The sequence below is a fragment of the Gopherus evgoodei genome, chromosome 3 (genome assembly GCF_007399415.2).
Source record: "Gopherus evgoodei ecotype Sinaloan lineage chromosome 3, rGopEvg1_v1.p, whole genome shotgun sequence".
In the NCBI taxonomy this organism is placed as follows: Eukaryota; Metazoa; Chordata; order Testudines; family Testudinidae; genus Gopherus; species Gopherus evgoodei.
In genome coordinates, this window is record NC_044324.1 from 170,178,746 (window position 1) to 170,196,762 (window position 18,017).

General features: G+C 45.8%; 1 protein-coding gene across 3 annotated transcripts in view; it reads right to left on the minus strand.

Moving 5' to 3' along the window:
- STUM (stum, mechanosensory transduction mediator homolog) overlaps positions 1–18,017 on the minus strand; it is a 178,945-nt gene that overhangs the window by 94,554 nt on the left and 66,374 nt on the right. The window contains exons 3-4 of one of the 3 annotated variants that reach the window (XM_030557381.1): positions 11,447–11,455; positions 4,760–6,131 (exon numbers count right to left, since the gene is read on the minus strand). In XM_030557381.1, the coding sequence (XP_030413241.1) occupies positions 6,091–6,131; positions 11,447–11,455 (50 nt within the window). In that variant the 3' untranslated portion in view covers positions 4,760–6,090. Of the gene's footprint in view, positions 1–4,759; positions 6,294–11,446; positions 11,456–18,017 lie in introns of those variants that run through there. The other 2 variants (XM_030557383.1, XM_030557382.1) reach the window with 2 other exon arrangements.

The following is an 18,017-nucleotide window of genomic DNA, read 5'->3' on the forward strand; positions in this document are numbered from 1 at the left end:
GGATCTAGAGTCTGGTACCTGCTGTCACAGGAGACATATCTGTGGACAATTTAGTGTCCTGTGGCAACACTGGTCTGTTTACAACACTGAGGTTTTCCATACTGATTTCCAAAGCAAGCATGCAAACATTCAGACTCCAAAGGTAAGAGCAGCATCTGGAGGGTTTGTACTATTGTCTCATCTCTGAGCTAGTGAAACTCTTGACAACCAGAGGGCTCTAAGTTACATCCCTCACCTCAGCTGAATCACTGACCCTTTGAACTGGGCCAACCACTAGTTGCAATGATGCTAGGTACCCAGACCAAGAGCTATTCCCAGTGGCCAGAGCACATGACAGTGGAGTTGTTCTTGGGTGCACCACAGACTCACTCTCTGACCGTGGTGAGGTCAAGGCCTCAGTTTTCCCAGCTGTAAAAGGGGGATCATATTCTGTAGCACAGTAGGTGAGGACTAAGGCCAAGTCGACACTACACACCTATATCAGTATAACTGCATTGTTCAGGGGTGTGAAAAAGCCACACTCCTGAGTGAAATAGTTACATTTCTCTACCCCTTCCCCTACCCCTCCCCCCCACCCCCGTTTAGACAGTGCTATGTCAACGGGAGAGCTTCTCCTGCCGACATAGATACCACCTCTCGGGGCGGTGGATTAACTACCTCAGCATAGCAATGTCTTCGTTGAAGTATTATAGTGGTGCAGCTGCAGCCCTGTATGTGAAGACAAGCCCTAAATCCACACTGCTACACTTGTCTTGCAGGGTGTTTTGAAGCTTAATTCTTTAATATATGTAGAGTTCTGTGAGACTGAAGAAGCTAAGAAGTGCAAGGGACTATTATAATGTTGATCAGTGAATAACGAGCCGCCATGCAGTAATGTATTCTAGTTGGTATAAATTACCAGAAAGACACAAATTCTGAGGAGAATTCCTGTGGGTAATTCCTGTAGTAATCATAGTCCTGATGCTTTTATCACTTGGCATTAATGCAGGTGATTCACACGATACTTTGGTAACATTTCCAGTGTAGTTCGCCAATGATTAACTAGGCCTTGATTTTTAACATGCTGCTGTTGTGGAATTTTCTAGGGGGCAAAGTGAAGTAACCGTCTCTCTACCCCTGAGTGTTGCATAATCACTCCTAGCAGCGTGTTAATCTTTGTTAATCACTCCTAGCAGTGTGTTAAGGAGAAGCAAAAACTGGCACCTGTCACTCAAACAAACCTGAAAAAAAACAAAACTAAACCTCTCTAGGGTTTGTGTTTTGGTTTTTAAATCTACCTTCCTCCAAAATTTTAAGGGCAAAACTTCCCTCTCTGCTCCACACTGCAGAGCTTTTCTCTACAGTACAGAGCTGAGAGGCAAATTCTAGCCATGCACAACAGCCACATTTTAATAAAGGATATTTATTTATCTTTAATAAAGGGTATAAAATGCTAGGTGTTTAGCTTAGCAGTGTGGTCCAATGCATAGGGCATCAGGCCAAGGCCATGGGCTTGCTGTATAATCTTGGTCAGTCATTTGACTTCCCCGTGCCTCAGTATCTCATTGGTAAATTGGAGATGATGCCTACATTCATTAAGTGCTCTGAGATCTACAGGCAAATAGTGTTATTGTTAGAATTCAGCCAGGCCATGTGAAGGGCTAGCTCAGGCAGCTCTGTTATGGCAAGAAAAGCTAATCTGATTGATCTTCTGCCAATGCAGTGCTGTTTGATCTTATCCTGAGTGATCTGTCCCCAGTACTACTCCTTTTTCTGAATTTGTGCTAGTTTTGCTTGAAGAACCAGACGAAACAGGCTTGTCCACCCTCCCAAGTTAATCAAATGCTGCGTCCCCCTTCCCCATGTGATGTAGATACATTTTCAGCTGAACATCTACATTTTCACAAGTAAACCCTGCATTTGTGTGAGCGTGTTGGCTGGTTAGAGATCTTCCTAGCTTGGTACTTACACATCAGGTAATGTCTGTGTGTGCCTAAAATATATCAGCCCAGCAAAAATTGGGCCTAATAAATATATAACTACATAAAATCCATTGTTTATATTAAGGATTTGGTAGATAGTCTCCTTGCTATCTCCATGTGTGATATCAAGGCAGTTGAGATCAGCTAAAGTACTTGAGCTAGCAGCCCCCAGGTTTAAATGGAAGAGACTTAGAAAATTTCAGTGAAGGTTCCTGGAGTCTTGAACTCACTCTCCTTCCCTTCCATGTCTGACAGATCCTCAACCTATTGCCCATCAGGGTAGTTTTTTGACTGAAATGCTGATCTATTTTCCCATGCCTGGTGTCTGAGTAAGTCTACACTGTGTTTTGAAGCCCACTGCAGGAAGTCTCAGAGCCCAGATCTAGGCGAGGTATTGCTAGTAGAGATAGAAAAGTGTTCTCACCGTTACACAAGGCACTGGTGAGGCCTCATCTGGAATACTGTGTGTAATCCTGGTCTCCCATGTTTAAGAAAGGTGAATTCAGACTGGAACAGGCACAGAGAAAGGCTCCTAGGATGATCAGAGGAATGGAGAACCTGCCTTATAAGAGAAGACTTAAGGAGCTTGGTTTGTTTAGCCTAACAAAACAAAGGCTGAGGGGAGATATAATTGCTTTCTGTAAATACACCAGAAGGATAAATACCAGGAAGAGAGAGCAGTTATTTAAGTTAAGGGCCAATGTTGCTACAAGAACAAATAGATATAAACTGGCTATTAATAAATTTAGGCTTGAAATTAAGCAAAGGTTACTAACCATCAAAGGAGTGAAGTGCTGAAACAGCCTTCCAAGGGGAACATTGGGGACAACAAAACTTAACTTGTTTCAAGACTGGGCTTCATATGTTTAGAGAGGGGGTGGTATGAGGAGGTTACCTACAATGGCATATGGCCCATCTGTGAATGCTAGCAGCAAATATCTCCAGTGGCTGGAAATGAGACACTAGGTGGGGAGGGCTCTGAGTTACTAGAGAGAATTCTTTCCCAGGTGACTGGCTGGTGAGTCAAACTGATTGCTACATTTGGAGTTGTGAAGGAGTCAGGGAGGGGTGTCACCTTCCTCTGCAGCATGGGTCACTTGCTGGTTTGAATGAGAGTAAATGGGGCATGCTCTGTAATGTGAAGTCTTTAAATCAAGATTTGAGGACTTCAGTGACTCAGCCAGAGGTTATGGGCCTATTACAGGAGTCAATGGGTAGAGGTTCTGTGGACTGTGATGTGCAGGTCAGACTAGATGATCATAATGCTTCCTTCTGGCCTTAAAGTCTATGACTTGGGCTCATGCTGTGGCACTAAGAACAGCAGTGTAGACATTACAGCTCAGGCTGGGAGGGAAATGGGCTTCAGAGCTTAAGCTCCAGCTTGAGCCCGAATGTCTACACAGCTGTTTTTAGCGCTGTAGTGTGAACATGAGTGTGTAGTCCCAGGCTCTAAGACTGGCTGCTGTGGGTTTTAGAATGCAGCGTAGACCTGCCTGAGAGAGTGGACCGAAGGAGAGATGGATCAGCTCTGTGGAATAGGAAGGTTTTGATGTAGATGATGGGTAAGCCTGAATTATTTTGATTGGTACTAAGAAAATAATAATCTGTCTCCAGCTTCTGTTGAAGTCAGTGGGAGTAGGACCTTAAATCAGGGGCAGGCAACCTATGGCACAGGTGCCGAAGGTGGCACACAAACTGATTTTCAGTGGCACTCACACTGCCCTGGTCCTGGCCACCGGGCTGGGGGGCTCTGCATTTTATTTAATTTTAAATGAAGCCTCTTAAATATTTTAAAAACATTATTTAATTACATACAACAATAGTTTAGTTATATATTATAGACTTATAGAAAGAGACCTTCTGAAAACGTTAAAATGTATTCCTGGCATGCAAAACCTTAAGTTAGAGTGAATAAATGAAGACTCGGCACACCACTTCTGAAAGGCTGCCGACCCCTGCCTTAAATTATGCCTGCTCCATGACCGTGGGAGAAGTGATTTTTTCTGAGTAGAGAGAAGTGCAGCGAGTAGACCGGTGTCTCCCCTTCTGACAGCTTTCTGACGGATGCACTGAGGAGCTGTCTTAGTTATTTCTGAAATCCAGAAAAAGATGAATGAAACACACTGGTGAAACCCTGACAGGAGCAGGAGGATGTGAGGGTGATGTGGGGGGAGGAAGGAAATCCTGGCTTCTCAGAAGAAAAATGAACACATCCTTCAATGAAGACAAGCCGCCCAGTTACAACTGGGAGAAGAACATTTGAGATTAGAGACAGTCTGAGCTACCTGCTTTGTAGTGACAATAGTGTTGAAATTAGGTTACTGTCCCTCCCATGCTTCCTGTGGTAGTTATTTACATACAGGTCTACAAAATGCAGGCCTCATCTGAGTCTGGAGAGAGGGGCTGAGCTGTGGTGTATCTAACGATGTAACTGTTATTTCTTGGTTTTTCTGAGCACTACCACTTTAAATCTGAAAGGACTTGGCTCTCTGCAGAGCCAGGCAGCCATTTTTGTGTTCAGTCCAGTGCAGACTTTTATAGAGGGTGTCCACATCTGTCACTAGTGCTCCATCATAGAGACTTTACTTTTGTTCTTTGTTCTCTATAACGAGAATAAAGGTCATTCTAAGTGAACAGATCCGTTGGCTTTGAAAAAAGACAACATGATCCAAAAGCAAACAGGGAGTGGGAGATCTGGATAGAAAGCTATGTGGAGGTGGGATTTCATGCCCTAGCCCCTCTCCCACTGGTTATCTTACCTATGAAACAAAGAGGGATGTGTATGAGAGAAAGTGAGTTACTGAGCAATCTTGCACTTGGACGTGTCTCTGTTTTGAGGCATCTCGATTAAGGCTATGGGAATTTTTAACTAGTTTGCTGAAAAGATAGTTCCCAAAAGGTGGCAATGGCAGTATGATTTTGTTGCTGAATGGCTCCTCTCATCATCTTCTCATACATGGAAAGTGACTGGCAAACATGGTTCTGTCCATTGTTCGCAATGCCCTAAGGGGCTGATATTCAGAACTGCTGAACACCCACAGCCCCTCTGAACATCAGGCCATCAGTCTTCACATGAATTTCATTCTGGTGTGCTGGATGGAGGGGCCTGGAGACTTAAGCCCTTTCTTTCTGCTGCATCTATTTGAAGATTAGCCAGTGGCAGTGCTTCACAATATCAGTATGGCTTAACCCTGACCTGGAGGGACCACCACTCTAGGCTTGAAAGGGTAGTTAATTTTCCGTGCCCCAGTACACCCTTAGCCTTGTGGCTAAGACTGCTAACATGGTGTCCAGTTAGTGCCATCTGTTGCAGTGGCCTTTGAAATATGGGCACTTGTCCACTGGGAAGAGGACCGAGACCACTATAGTATGCAACATGGGCAACAAAACACACACGGTAAGTATATTAACTTCCACATTATGGTGCTATTTATCCACAAGTCTCTTTCATGGGCATTTTAGTCTCTGTAAATAGCAGTTTAAACCGTTAGCATTAGACAGCACAAAGCCTCAACCCACCCACCCCCCACACAAAGCACACGTCACACCACAGTGTCCCAGTTCTTTCTAAGAACCAGTTTGTTGCTGGCCCATGGCAGGTCCAGTCTTTTCTCTTCTTTCAGCAGGTACAAGCAGGTAGGGCATATTCACAGCCTGGGTCACCAGTAAAGTATGATTTAGAGCAGCCACAAGCACAACGTCAGAGCATCTGCAACGACAGAGGTTCAGTGAGCATCATAAACACACACAGAAGGAGAGGCTGAGCTGAGCCCCTGTTATCACAAAACAGTGAAGAAAGGACTCTCAGAAGACAAGGTACCACTCAGCTTTGGCTTTTACATACTGGACATATATCTATAAATATATCCTTCATCTTGATGTTCACAGCTGGTATCCTTTAATGGTGAACTACAAGAAGGGCAATTATCTCCAGCTGCTTCACACCCAGTGGCTGGAGAAAGCAGCATCTCCACTCTTCTCACCGCCGGTCGAAGTGCCATCTTCCACAGTAGCATCTCATTCTACCAATGTTTTCCTCCCTCCTCGGGATTGGCCGCCCATCACGACGTGCTGGCTGTGCCAGTCCTAACCCACGTCATGTTTGCCTCATCGCTGGTTCTAAAAGGGATCAGTGAAGGTCTCCATCTGCTGCTCTGCACCTCCGCTCCACTGAACAGACGCACGCATTGGTTTAAAAAACAAGAGAAAAGAAAAGTGAAAATGGAAAGGTCCTTCTGCCCACAGCTGCCAAACACAACCTCTCGCCATGTTCCTTGGAACACCCTTGTCCCAGCCATTACAGCTGCTGTGGAATCCCCTGTTCCTTGTAGCCTGTGGGGGTGGGTGGGAAGGGAACATGATTAAAATGTGGGTTCGTGGTTCGCAGCCTTGGTGAGCTGCAAACAAGCAATCAGCAATGGATCACGTTTAACAGGACCCACCCCACTGGTCAGCTGAGAAGGGGGAGAGAGAGATTTTCTCTGTCACTTCTTTCCCCCGTGCAAGGGCATGAGTTGTGGGGGAGTTGGTTTTGAGGTCATCATTGTTGACTTAGCCCATTTTGGGGCAGATTAGTCATTGCCCTTTCTGATGCGCAGTTCTGACAGGAAATTGGGCCTGGGTTATAGCTTTTGCAGCCACATGTGCATTGGGGCAGGCTGACAGGCATGGTTTGCAGGACGCAGAGCCGGCCCATTCAGAATGCCTCTTAGGGCATTGTGAGAAATACACTGGGGAGCAATGGCTGCAGCTCCCTCCGTTTGGGCTGGCCTCAGAGTGCTAGGGGGCAGACAGGGTGAGGGGAACTGGCAATGCCCCCATCCTGCTCTGCCAGGATCCCCTTTGGGATGGGTTTTATTATCTTTCAGATCTCCCCTTAAAACTCACCTCTGATGTGATGCCTACAAACACTTGACAGCAAACTGGGCAAGTGGTGTGCTGGGACTGCAGCTTATTTTTCTGACTGTAACCATCTCACTGTTCCCCTGTCTGTTTCTTGTATCCACCTCTTGCCTCATCATAAAGGTAGAGCGTATGATCTTGGGGGGAGGGGCTGTCTTTTGTTAGCTGTGTGTACAGCACCTAGCGCAATGGGGTCCTGATGGGGGCCTGTAGGAGCGAGCACAGCACAGTAATAACAGGGTGTCTATGCTGCCCTGGCCTTGCCCATGTGCCATTGCACTCACGGAGTGCAAATGTTAACATTCTGGCTGCCTGCTGCATGCCCTGCCCCTCACAACATGCTCTTGTAACAGCAGCCACACTGGCCTACAGGGTCCCCATGTCCCTAACACAGATTTCCTAATGGCAGTCTCAGCCCTTCTGGTTCACAGGGGGCTCCCAAACATTTTCCCCAGGGCAGTGCATGTGGGTTCATGTTGCCATGAGCCTTGCTTTGAAATTGGGGATCAAACCCATCCTACAGCCCCCAGGAAAGCTTAACCAAAACAGCCCCATTTTGACTGGTTTCCACCCAAAGCCATAAATCCACCCTGGTCTTGGTTGAAATTTGGCTCCAAGCAGCTTGCTGAATGGTCTGTGAATCTCTGGAAGGGAAGCCGAGGGCCTCCATCAAAAATGAAAACAGGTCTTTCCCCTGCTTTCACAATGAAGGATTTCCACAGCGCTAGTTTTAACCCAGCAATTCTTTTGGCAGGTTTCCCCTGTGATGACAAGCATCACCCTAGGTCTGGCTGTCCTGTTCAGTCTGGAGGCATGTGCACTGGGTGTCACAGGGCACACAACTTCCTGGAGACAACATTTCTTCTGGTGGCTGACTGGCTTTTCTGGTCCTCCCCACTGCCGGCTCTCTGTCTAACTGCACCTGCTGTTAGTAACTGTAGTGTGTGCAGTGGCAGGTCTGCCTTGAGAGGGAGATTGCAGAAGTGTGTATAGGGCAGGGGTAGTAATGGATGAGCCTATGGGGACAAAATTCAGTGGTGTTCTATGCTCCGCCCACCCCGTCCTGTAAATGTGAACTTTTCTGCCTACGTTATTGGATGCATGTATATTATTTTTCAGGAGGACAGAGTTAAGGGGAATGAAAACATTCCCCTATTACTCCCAAGGCATTTCAGCAGCTGCAATTTTCAGACACTGCTGGCTGGCTTAATAACTTCTGTGATACTTTCATATGAGATGCTAAAGGAAAGTTTGCATGTTCTTTTATTTAAACTTGTATGAATCTAGTGCTCACTAGAGCGTGCTAACAAGAACCAGACAGGAGCTATGCAAACTCCCTTAGACAGCTGCTCTTCCAGGCTTAGCTGAAATACCCCTGGCTTTTTCCAGGCATGGCCCTCTCTCACAGAGCTCCCCAGAAGTGCCAGATTGTAGGGTACTCTGGTGATGGGGACAAACATTCACTAGAGATTAAGATGAGATGTAGGTTATGGGCTAATAGGCCAGGATTGGAATACAAATCTCAGGCCTCCACCAGTGAGCTCACCCCTTCATGCTCCCTTCCTCGACATCCATGTTTCTGTGGTCTTGCTGAACTAGCACATCTGAATCTCATGCATTCTAATCAGGGCACAGCCGTGCTGATGGTAGTGCAAGGAGTTGCAGTGAAGAAATCAATTGCGCTGGGTGGCTTCTAGATTCTGATATAAGACAAAGGAGCAGGAAAGGCTTCTCTCATTACGTCCCAGGCCTTGCCCACCCTACTCTGATAAAGGTAACCAGTCACTGTTTGCTTATGTCATCATCAAGGAAGCAATGCACTAGTGGCTTTTCCCTATGGTCTATAGAAATGCAGGAGTCCAACCAGGGGACTTCAGTACCCAGCTTTAGACACTCCAAGAGCTGGGACCCAATCCCCTATTCTTTCCTGCTTCTCGTCTTCTCTTCCATCTTTCTCCTGGGAACACAAGAACTGCCTTCCCAGATGGTGCCATGGGTTCCTATGTCTCATTCCTCTGGGAACACAGAATTTGCCCTCATGGATGATGCCATTGACACGTGCTCATGAACTTGGACCTTTGTAGCTGTTTTTCCACACCTGGTGGTTGAGTTGGGGGTCTATTTGGGGCACAGCTGCAGGTAGAACTCCATTCCCTGTGACTACTCCCCAGATGGCTACGGTCAGGGGAGAGGGGCAGGAAAACCTCTCTCCACCTGTTTTTCATGATGGCATGTGACCATGACGGCATTAGTTCTTTTAACTTTATCCAGGTGGTCACAAAGCCTTTACTAGAATTACCATCTGACTTTTCCCAATAGAACCGATGGTTATTATAATGGTATCAATGTGGAGCTCATCTATTTAAGAAAATAATTGTCCCTATCTCTGTGGCCAGTAGCTATGGAAATGTTTAAAATGAAATAATTAAAAATGCAGTTTCTTTCTCCCCCCACCCACACCCCCCGTGTGGACAGCGAAACTAGACTGGTCAGTATCACTTCTTGAATCTCAAGCAATTTTCAAATGCCCAACATTGCAGGGGAATATTTAAATCCTGAAACAGCTTTCCACTCTTTCATTTTCTTTACATCATTGTTTGTAAAACCCTTTGAATACAAATGCTGAATGAAAACTACTGGAAAGTGTCTCAGTCTGTATCTTTGAGGGACTTTTATGACAAGTAATAGCCAGAGATAGAGATTTAAAAAACTAAACCCAAGATAGGAACATCCCTGCACATCAGAAAAATTCAGATCCAGGTGCAAATCTTGGGGCCTGATGTTAAAAAGGGGTGCAAAGAAAAGAGATTAGCACTCTTACTCAGGGCCAGCTCCAGAGTTTTTGCCACCCCAAGCAGCAATAAGAAAAGAAGAAAAAAATATGCCGCGATCCTAATCTGCAGCTCTACCGCTGCCACCTCAGTATTTGGCGGTAATTTGGTGCCTGGTCCTTCGCTTCAAGAGGGAGTGAGGGATCCACCGTGAATTGCTGCCGAATACCCAGATGTGCCGCCCCCCCCCCACCATTGGCTGCCCCAAGCAGCTGCTTGCTGGGCTGGTGCCTGGAGCCGGCCCTGCTCTTACTATTTCTATGTCAATTTTCAGTTTTGTTCTACATGTTATAGAACATTCTGCTTTTCCAAACAGCACTTTCAAAGTAAATAAGGAAGGTTTCCTCTGCATTTCTTAACTAGAACATGGGAATTAGGTTTGAAAGCAAGATTAAATGACAAAAAATCCTAAAAATGAAGGGCCTCTCTATGCACAGAAATTGCACTGATTTAAGTTAAAGCGGTTTAGAAACCAATTTAGTTAGACTAGTACAAACTCCTGTGTGGATACTCTTGATTATATCAGTTTAGCTCACACTTCTAAATTTACAGGTGCAAGGTAAACCAATATAAGGCCTGGTCTACCCTTAAAAGTTTTAATAGTATAATTATTTGGTTATGGGGGTGATTTTTTTTAAGGAAGTAGTTATACCGGTAAAAATCCAAATTCCCATTCTGGAGACTATAGTGGTATAGCTATGTTGCCATAGCCCAGTAGAGTACATACAGCCAGGGGTTTTTCTGTCAGTGCAGGAACACCACCGCCCTGAATGCAGTGAGCTAGGTTAATAAAACCTCTCTTCTTTTTTTCACACCCCTGCCTGACATAGCTATGCCAATATACAAATTTTCAGCATTGACCTAGTGTGGATGCAGTTATACCTATATAAAAGTGCCGTTTATTGATATAGCTCAGAGGTCGGCAACCTTTGGCACGTGGTTTGCCAAGGTAAGCCCCCTAGCTGGCTGGGCTGGTTTGTTTACCTGCTGCGTCCACAGGTTCAGCCGATCGCGGCTCCCACTGGCTGCAGTCCGCTGCTCCTGGCCAATGGGGGCCGTGGGAAGTGGTGCGGGCCGAGGGATGTGCTGGCCGCAGCTTCCTGCAGCCCCCATTGGCCAGGAGCGGTGAACCACAGCCAATAGGAGCCGTTATCGGCTGAACCTGCGGACTCAGCAGGTAAACAAACCAGCCCGGCCCGCCAGGGGGCTTACCCTGGCGAGCCGCGTGCCAAAGGTTGCCGACCCCTGATATAGCTATTCCTCTTCCCATAAAGAACTAGCAATCCTATTATAAAGCACCCTTATACCAATATAACTGCATCCATACTAGGAGGATTGTACCCCTTCACCATACCAGTATAGTTAAAGTGGTACAAGTTTCTAGTGTCAAGAGCTTTTAGGATTAAATTGAGTCACACACAAAATTGCACCGGTTTAACTAAATCAGTTTAACACCACACATTTAAGTAAACAGAGACAACTTTGTGTATAGACTGGGCCTATGAAAAAATGCACAGGGACAAACTCTCTCTTGGCTGTGCCTGTAGAGATCTCCTACTCAGGTGACTGGGAGCTGTCTGCAAACACGTGCAAGGTCAGATTTTGGCTGAAAATGAGTAAAATGTGCTGAACTGAATCCTGAGGTCTCTAACTGGGGCAAACATTCATTGACTTCAGTGCAAATTTGCTGGGGTAGGTAAAACAGGATTTTAGCCACTGGAAGTTAAGAGAAGAATTAGAAGAAAAACTTACCTTGTGAAACTTTGAAGATGAACAAACGGAGACAAAGGAAGCATGAAAGAAAGAGAGAAGGGAAAAATATAACAATACAGGTAACATTCGAAGCATATAAAGAACTAGAAAAGAATAAGTAAATTGAGGCTATGTAGTAAACAGAGAACAGCTCCACCACAATTAAACATTCACACACAGGCTTTCTTTATTAATATCCTTCAATTTCAAGAAGCTGATTTCATCTTGTGACGGGAAAATCCCTACTTGCTTTTACGTAACTAGACCTAGGCCAATAACAAACTTTGACACTTCATGATCAAAATGATTATCTGACAAAACCTACATTAGCAATGTAGCCATTTCATGTGTGTTGGAGAAGGGGAACTGTTGAGATTGGGGTATTTAGGAAGCAGGACATTATCACACAGGAAGAGGTGTATCCTATTTGTTAGAGTAGGGGACTGGAAAACAAAACTCCTGGGTTCTTTTGCTAGTTTTGCTACTGATTTGATCTGTGCCCATGGATAAGTCACAGCAGGCACTCTGTGTCTCAGTTTCCCTGTTTATGAAATGGGGATAATGCTTACCGTTCCGTCAAGTGTTGCAATGGTTGGTTATAATTAATGTTTGTAAAATGCTTTGCGAGTTTTATCCTATTACAAAGTAGATCAGTATTGGGTCTGAAAGTGCAGAAAAGGCTACTTTTACATACTTTTCTCTGGCAGAGGTGAAGTGCAGCTTTAGGGGTTTAAAAAAAAAAGTAAATAGAGGTAAGCAATCACTGTCTCCTCAAAATGTCTTTCATCCCAGGAAGGCTTTCTCAGTCAGATAAGTGGTTCTGGCTTTGCTTTTATTGTGTGTTTTAGCAACACTTAGCAGCTGCAGCATGAAGAAAAGAATGCTGGATCTGCCTTTTTAAAGTCCCCTACAATCTAAAAGTACAGTAGCCATGTTATCATTCTGTGCTGCTAGCAGGTTCTGAGCACTGCAGTTAGCAAATGAGTGACAAGTGGACGGCATGATTACAGGTCATTTCTTATTACCAGTTGGTAATGAAGACTTGACAGCCAGCATCATAACACCTGTAAACCTTCTGAGATGTGACTGTGAGAGTCTGCTGCAGCCCATGAAAACCAAGTGTTCCTTGAACCCAGAGTAATTATGGCTGCAGTGATTTGTGGGCACAGACAAACAAATTGTAAGTAGAAAACAAGAGGCTGAGCTAGGGACTCTTTAAAAACCATACTCAACTTTTTGTCTATATCAGCTGGCTCATTTAAAGGGGAATTGACTCTTTAGCTCCGATATAATTTAAGTGGCTTTGATGGACAGAGTGTCCGGTACATCAGAGAGCAGGATATTAATTTTAATGTGAATTTGGTGCTGTTGAGAGGCGCTAGATTGACAACCCTGTGGGCCAAAGGCTCAGACAGGTAAAGCACCATCAGCAGGAGGGCAACCTTCTCCAGAAAATGCTTGATCTGAACAAGCAACTCTGGCAGTGCTTAGGGAGCTTATTATCCAGGATCTGTCATTTTCTGTTGAAACCACTGACGTGGAGAGCCTTTCTGCTGCAGACAACTTGTCCACTAGGACTTGGGCTGAGATCCAACCCCAGCTCATTTCACATACAGTGACAGTCAGATGGTAAACAGTCTCAAGTAGGGTTCAACTTAGAGGTGAAAGGCTCCCCCCACAGACCATTACCAATCCCCTGAGCCAGGCAGTCCCTTACTTCTTCTATCCTCACTACCTAGATATGGTATTGATTATTTTGTAGATTGCTTTCAACAATTAGTGTATTTTTTTTTACAATGAGGCACTGCTAAAGCAAATGGGTGAGCTTCTTAAAAGGGCAAATTTTGTTCAAACTATCTGACATTCATTTGGCTAACATTTGGGATGGTGGGAACATACCCCAAGCACTGACTTATGTGGGACTGGAGGGGGAACTCGCACAAAAACATCTGTCTGATTGGCCAGGTAACTAAAAATTAGCTCCCTTTCACTGTAGATCTTTGCAGCCTCCACACGGATGCAATCAAAGATTCACAGAGACATTAGTCTCTAAACACTGCTCAGCGGCTAGCAGCTGGGGAGGGGCTGGGTGGTGATCAGAAAGTCAGGAAGCTTTAGAGCACAAGGGGGCTGCCAGGGAGAGTTAGCAGTCATTCTCTGGGATTAGAGATTAGGGAGGCCAAAGGGGAAAGCAAGTCCTGGGATCCTTGCCTAAGTGCAAGAGGTTGGCAAATGGCCACAGGTGACACAGAAGAGGCATTGGAGAGGAGCTGGCTCTGGTGGGAAGCCCTGACAAAAGGGCAGGAACTGGACATCCATGGAGAGAGATGCATTTAGTTGAGAGGGATGTACGGTCAAGCCCAAGGAGGGAGGAGGTGGGTTTTTGTTTGTACTTTTATGTTGGGACTTTGTTAGGGGATTCTGGGAGAGGGGGGCACCTGAGAGTTCCACCCCTGAAACAAGGTTGAATTTAGAAAAGTTGAGGGGGAGAAGGCCTGAGAAAGGCTGGGTAGAAAGAAGCCCCGGGAAACAGCAACAAGGATTAGGATGGAGCAGCCCTTGGCTGCTGGTTATAGGGTCCCTGGACTGATGCCTGGTGCAGAGGGAGGGCCTAGGTTCCCCAGCCAGCAGACAAGGTGTTGTGAAACTCCTAAGAAGGGGATAAGGCCCAACAAAGAGCTCTGTGAGGGTGTAATGACCAAAAGATCTGCAGTTGGGGCCAAAGACCTTTGGGTGAAGATGTTTGGATCCTTTATTTGCTCGACATTCTGTTACCCTTGAAGGCGTGAACTAAATTGTGCCCTGGCCAGAAGGCTGAATTACCGGAAGAGAGATCACTGCAGTGCCAGAGTGATTGGCAGCAGGGAGCACTAGATCAGGAGAGAGCTACTCTGCCACATCTGGCCGCAAGGAGGCACTCTGGTGACGAGTCGCCCAGATCTACTGCCAGCAAGCTCTTTTTGCTTTCAGGTCCCAAATGAAACAGGAAGCTGTTTCAAAAGCCATATATGGTTGGTTAGAGATGATACCTTTTTGGTAGCTAATGAGGCTAGCTGGCAATTCCCATACAGAATGTTAGCATCTTCCAGACTCTTACAGCAAGAGACTTTGCAAAGTGACCTTAACCTAAGCTTCTCTCTCTAAGAGTTTACAAACAGGATTTATAGTTTCACTCAAACCCACGGGGTTCTTGAGGAATCTTTGCAGGTATCTAAAATGAGATGCTGGTGTCTCTTCTCTAAGTACAAAACTCTCATATGAGAAAGGCAGCTGCTCTTCTGTCTCCTTCCCAGGGTCAGCTGTAAGCATAAATTGCCTAATCCGTCCTTCGACTGAGACTGGGACCGCTGTGGTCAATAACTCACCAGACCACTTCCTAGTAATTGAGTTCAGTAGAGCTGTAGTGGGGTCCAGAGCTGGAATTTGAGAGTCACTGATCAGGACTGAGGTACGTTGGCTATACGGTGGCTCAGAAGTAGATCTGGGTGAATAAATGATTTTTCAGTTCATTGGCCATTCAGAAACATTGGGGAAAAAAATGTGGTTAGAGTCAAACCAAATCTAAAAATTCCAAAGAGTTTTGATGAGTCCCAAAAGTCTATTTTGGGTTGAACACAACATGGTGTTTGATTCAAAATGTTTTGTTTCTGGGCATCTTTAAAGGGCAAATTCACAAAATGGCCAGAGGAGGTAGGGCTGTCACTGCCCTCCTTATAATGTTTTGTGCAGTGATGCGGTTAGGACACTCAGATAGGATGTGCGAGATCCAAGTTGGAATCCCCTCTCTGGTGGAGCTCTCCCTGGGCAGGTGAGTACCCTAACCAGCAGCCTATAGGCTAATCTGTGATGGGCCTTCCTCAATCTCTCCTGTTGAAGCTGTCCTGCTTGGTCTAAAATATAGGAGCAGAATTTGGGCCAGAGAGAGAATGACTCTATAGTCTGAGCACTCACCGATGACGGGGTGGGAAGAAGAGCCAAAGTGAAGTCCCTGTCCTCACTCCAATCAGGGCCGGCTCCAGCGTTTTTTGCCACCGCAAGTGGCAAACAAACAAACAAACAAAATTTTAAAAAAGCCGCGATCAGCGGCACTTCAGCAGCAGCTCTGCTGCCACTGCTTCATTCTTCAGTGGCAATTTGGTAGCAGGTCCTTCCCTCAGAGAGGGACCGAGGGACCTGCCGCCGAATTGCCACCAAAGCTCCGGATGTGCCGCCCCTTTCCATTGGCTGCCCCAAGCACCTGCTTGCGGCACTGGTGTCTGGAGCCAGCCCTGACTCCAATGAATATTTGTACAGAGTGGAACAGCTACAATTGGAGAGATTGAGAAGGCCCCACCTTAGAATAGTCTATAGGCAGGGGATTCGGGTGCTCCCCTAGGATGGGGAGACCTGTGTTTAAGTCCTTGCTCTGAACCTGGGTTTCCCACATCATGGGTGATGGCTTAAACCACCTGGCTACAAGTTGGGCACTACCTCCTCCTCCAGCCATTTTGTAAGCTTAGCCTGGAAAAAATGTATGGCCAGAACTATCTGGCAAATTAATGTCGAACTTGTGAAATGGAGGCGGGTCAGCCAAAGCTGCGGTTTTTTGGTCAATAAACTATTTGTTCTGAAAAAATGTGCTCAGCTCTACTCAGGCCCAGAGCGGCAGGGAGAGTCACAGTTCAGGATACAACCACAACTACAAAGCTACCATTAGGCGGCTGAAGCCTTTTTCAGCACACAGTGCCCCACACCTGCATCTAGCCTATAAGACTGGCACTAGTCCCTCACTAAATACATACAAAAACCAAAAGCAAAATGGTGGCCCAAAACAAGGACCTAGGACTCTCCTTCTTCCTGGCCCCTTTTTTCATTGCTGGCCCCTTTACCCTTAGATATGATGCACTTTCTGATGCCTTTGCCCCCCTCCCCCCAAAAACCCATCATGATCCATATAATGGCACATCTATAGGTCCTTATGCCAGCTCAGTGTGGGGGAGGGCCATTCTTGTGAGATGATGCCAAGTCAGAAGCTAACCCAAGCTCCAGCTGCCAGATTGTCACTAGTTGTTGTCACGTGTATTTCCTTGGAGAATAAAATGTGCTTTTGACATCTCTCACCCTCCCTGTGCAGAACAAACAGAGCAGCACTCACTAAATCCTGCTGTTATGTTCCAGCACCTCTTGGCCTGAACTTAATCACCTGCCTCTTGCTTGGCAGATGTGTGTTGCTCTTGGAGATGGTATCTGCCAGCTTTCAAATTCATCAGAGGGAACTACACTGACAACAGGAGCCACTTGTGACAGATACTTCTCAGCTGCACCTTCCTTCCTAGTAACCAGGCTGGAAAATTACTCAGAGCCTCTTGAGACCCAGCCTTTCTGCCTGCTGCCCAGATGATTGGCATTGCGTTATTCACTCACCAATGGGACTTGGGGCTCATTTTCACTACAGGGTTATAGCTCTATAGATGCAGTGGTTCAGCTATGCCATAGTCACCCCACAGTGTAGATGTGTCTTACAGCAATGGAAGGGGTTTTTCCATCGCTATAGGAACTCCACCTCCCTGAGCAGCAGTAACTAGGTTGACAGAGGCATTCTTCCATCGACCGAGCTGTGTCTACCCCAGGCGTTAGGCTGGCATAGCTACAATAAATGAGAGAGACATAGCTGGACCTTGCCTAGATCCTAGACTATGGGAAAATGTGCTTTTTTGATTAAGTTGGTTCAAATGAGCTAGTTTAACTTGATTGAAAACTTCACTTAGCACCAGTATTAGACATAGTTTAACAACTTTAGCTTGATTTTTAGCAGGTCAAGTTATAGCCTAGGTTGAAGCTAAGGAGACAATACAAGGTTAGCAAACTGGATGTTCTAATTTGTTTTCTTTGGGCTATGGTTACACTACAAACTTTGGTCAACACAAGTGAAATCAGCAGGCAGCTGCCAAAGTTTGTATATCACTTGGGCACATGCATAATTTGCTTCTTGTGTCGGCACAGTGCCAACGCACCAGGAGTGCTTGGATCAAGGCAAAGTGCAGTGCATCACTGGTAGGTAACCCAGTGAGCCATGCACTACCATCTGGTGCAATACCTTTTGGGAAGTTTTCACAATAGAAATGACTCAGCCATGGATCTCTGGGAGGTAGAGGTCAAGTTCCCAACATTCAACTTCCTTCATCCCATAATGCCATACATATCCCATCATTTTTGTGCCTTTTTAAAAAAAATCCTGCAAACCCATCCAGCAGTTTTTGGAGTCCACCATCTCGGACGGAGCCTTTAGAGCTCTGCACTATTCTCATGAACACTGCAAGTACAGGATGCATGATTCTCCTGTATTTGCAGCCCTACAGTAAGTACACAGCAACAGAGGACATTATTTCTTCTAGGGACATAGCAAAAAACAATAAAAGGTTGTTGGTGGCATTAATGGAGCAGCTGCTGATGGTGGAACACCACTTCTGGGCCCGAGAAATGAGCACTGACTGGGGGGAATGTACTGTAATGCAGGTTTGGGACGACGAGCAGTGGCTGCAGAACTTTGAGACGTGAAAGGCCACTTTTCTAGATCTGGGCCAAGCTTGCC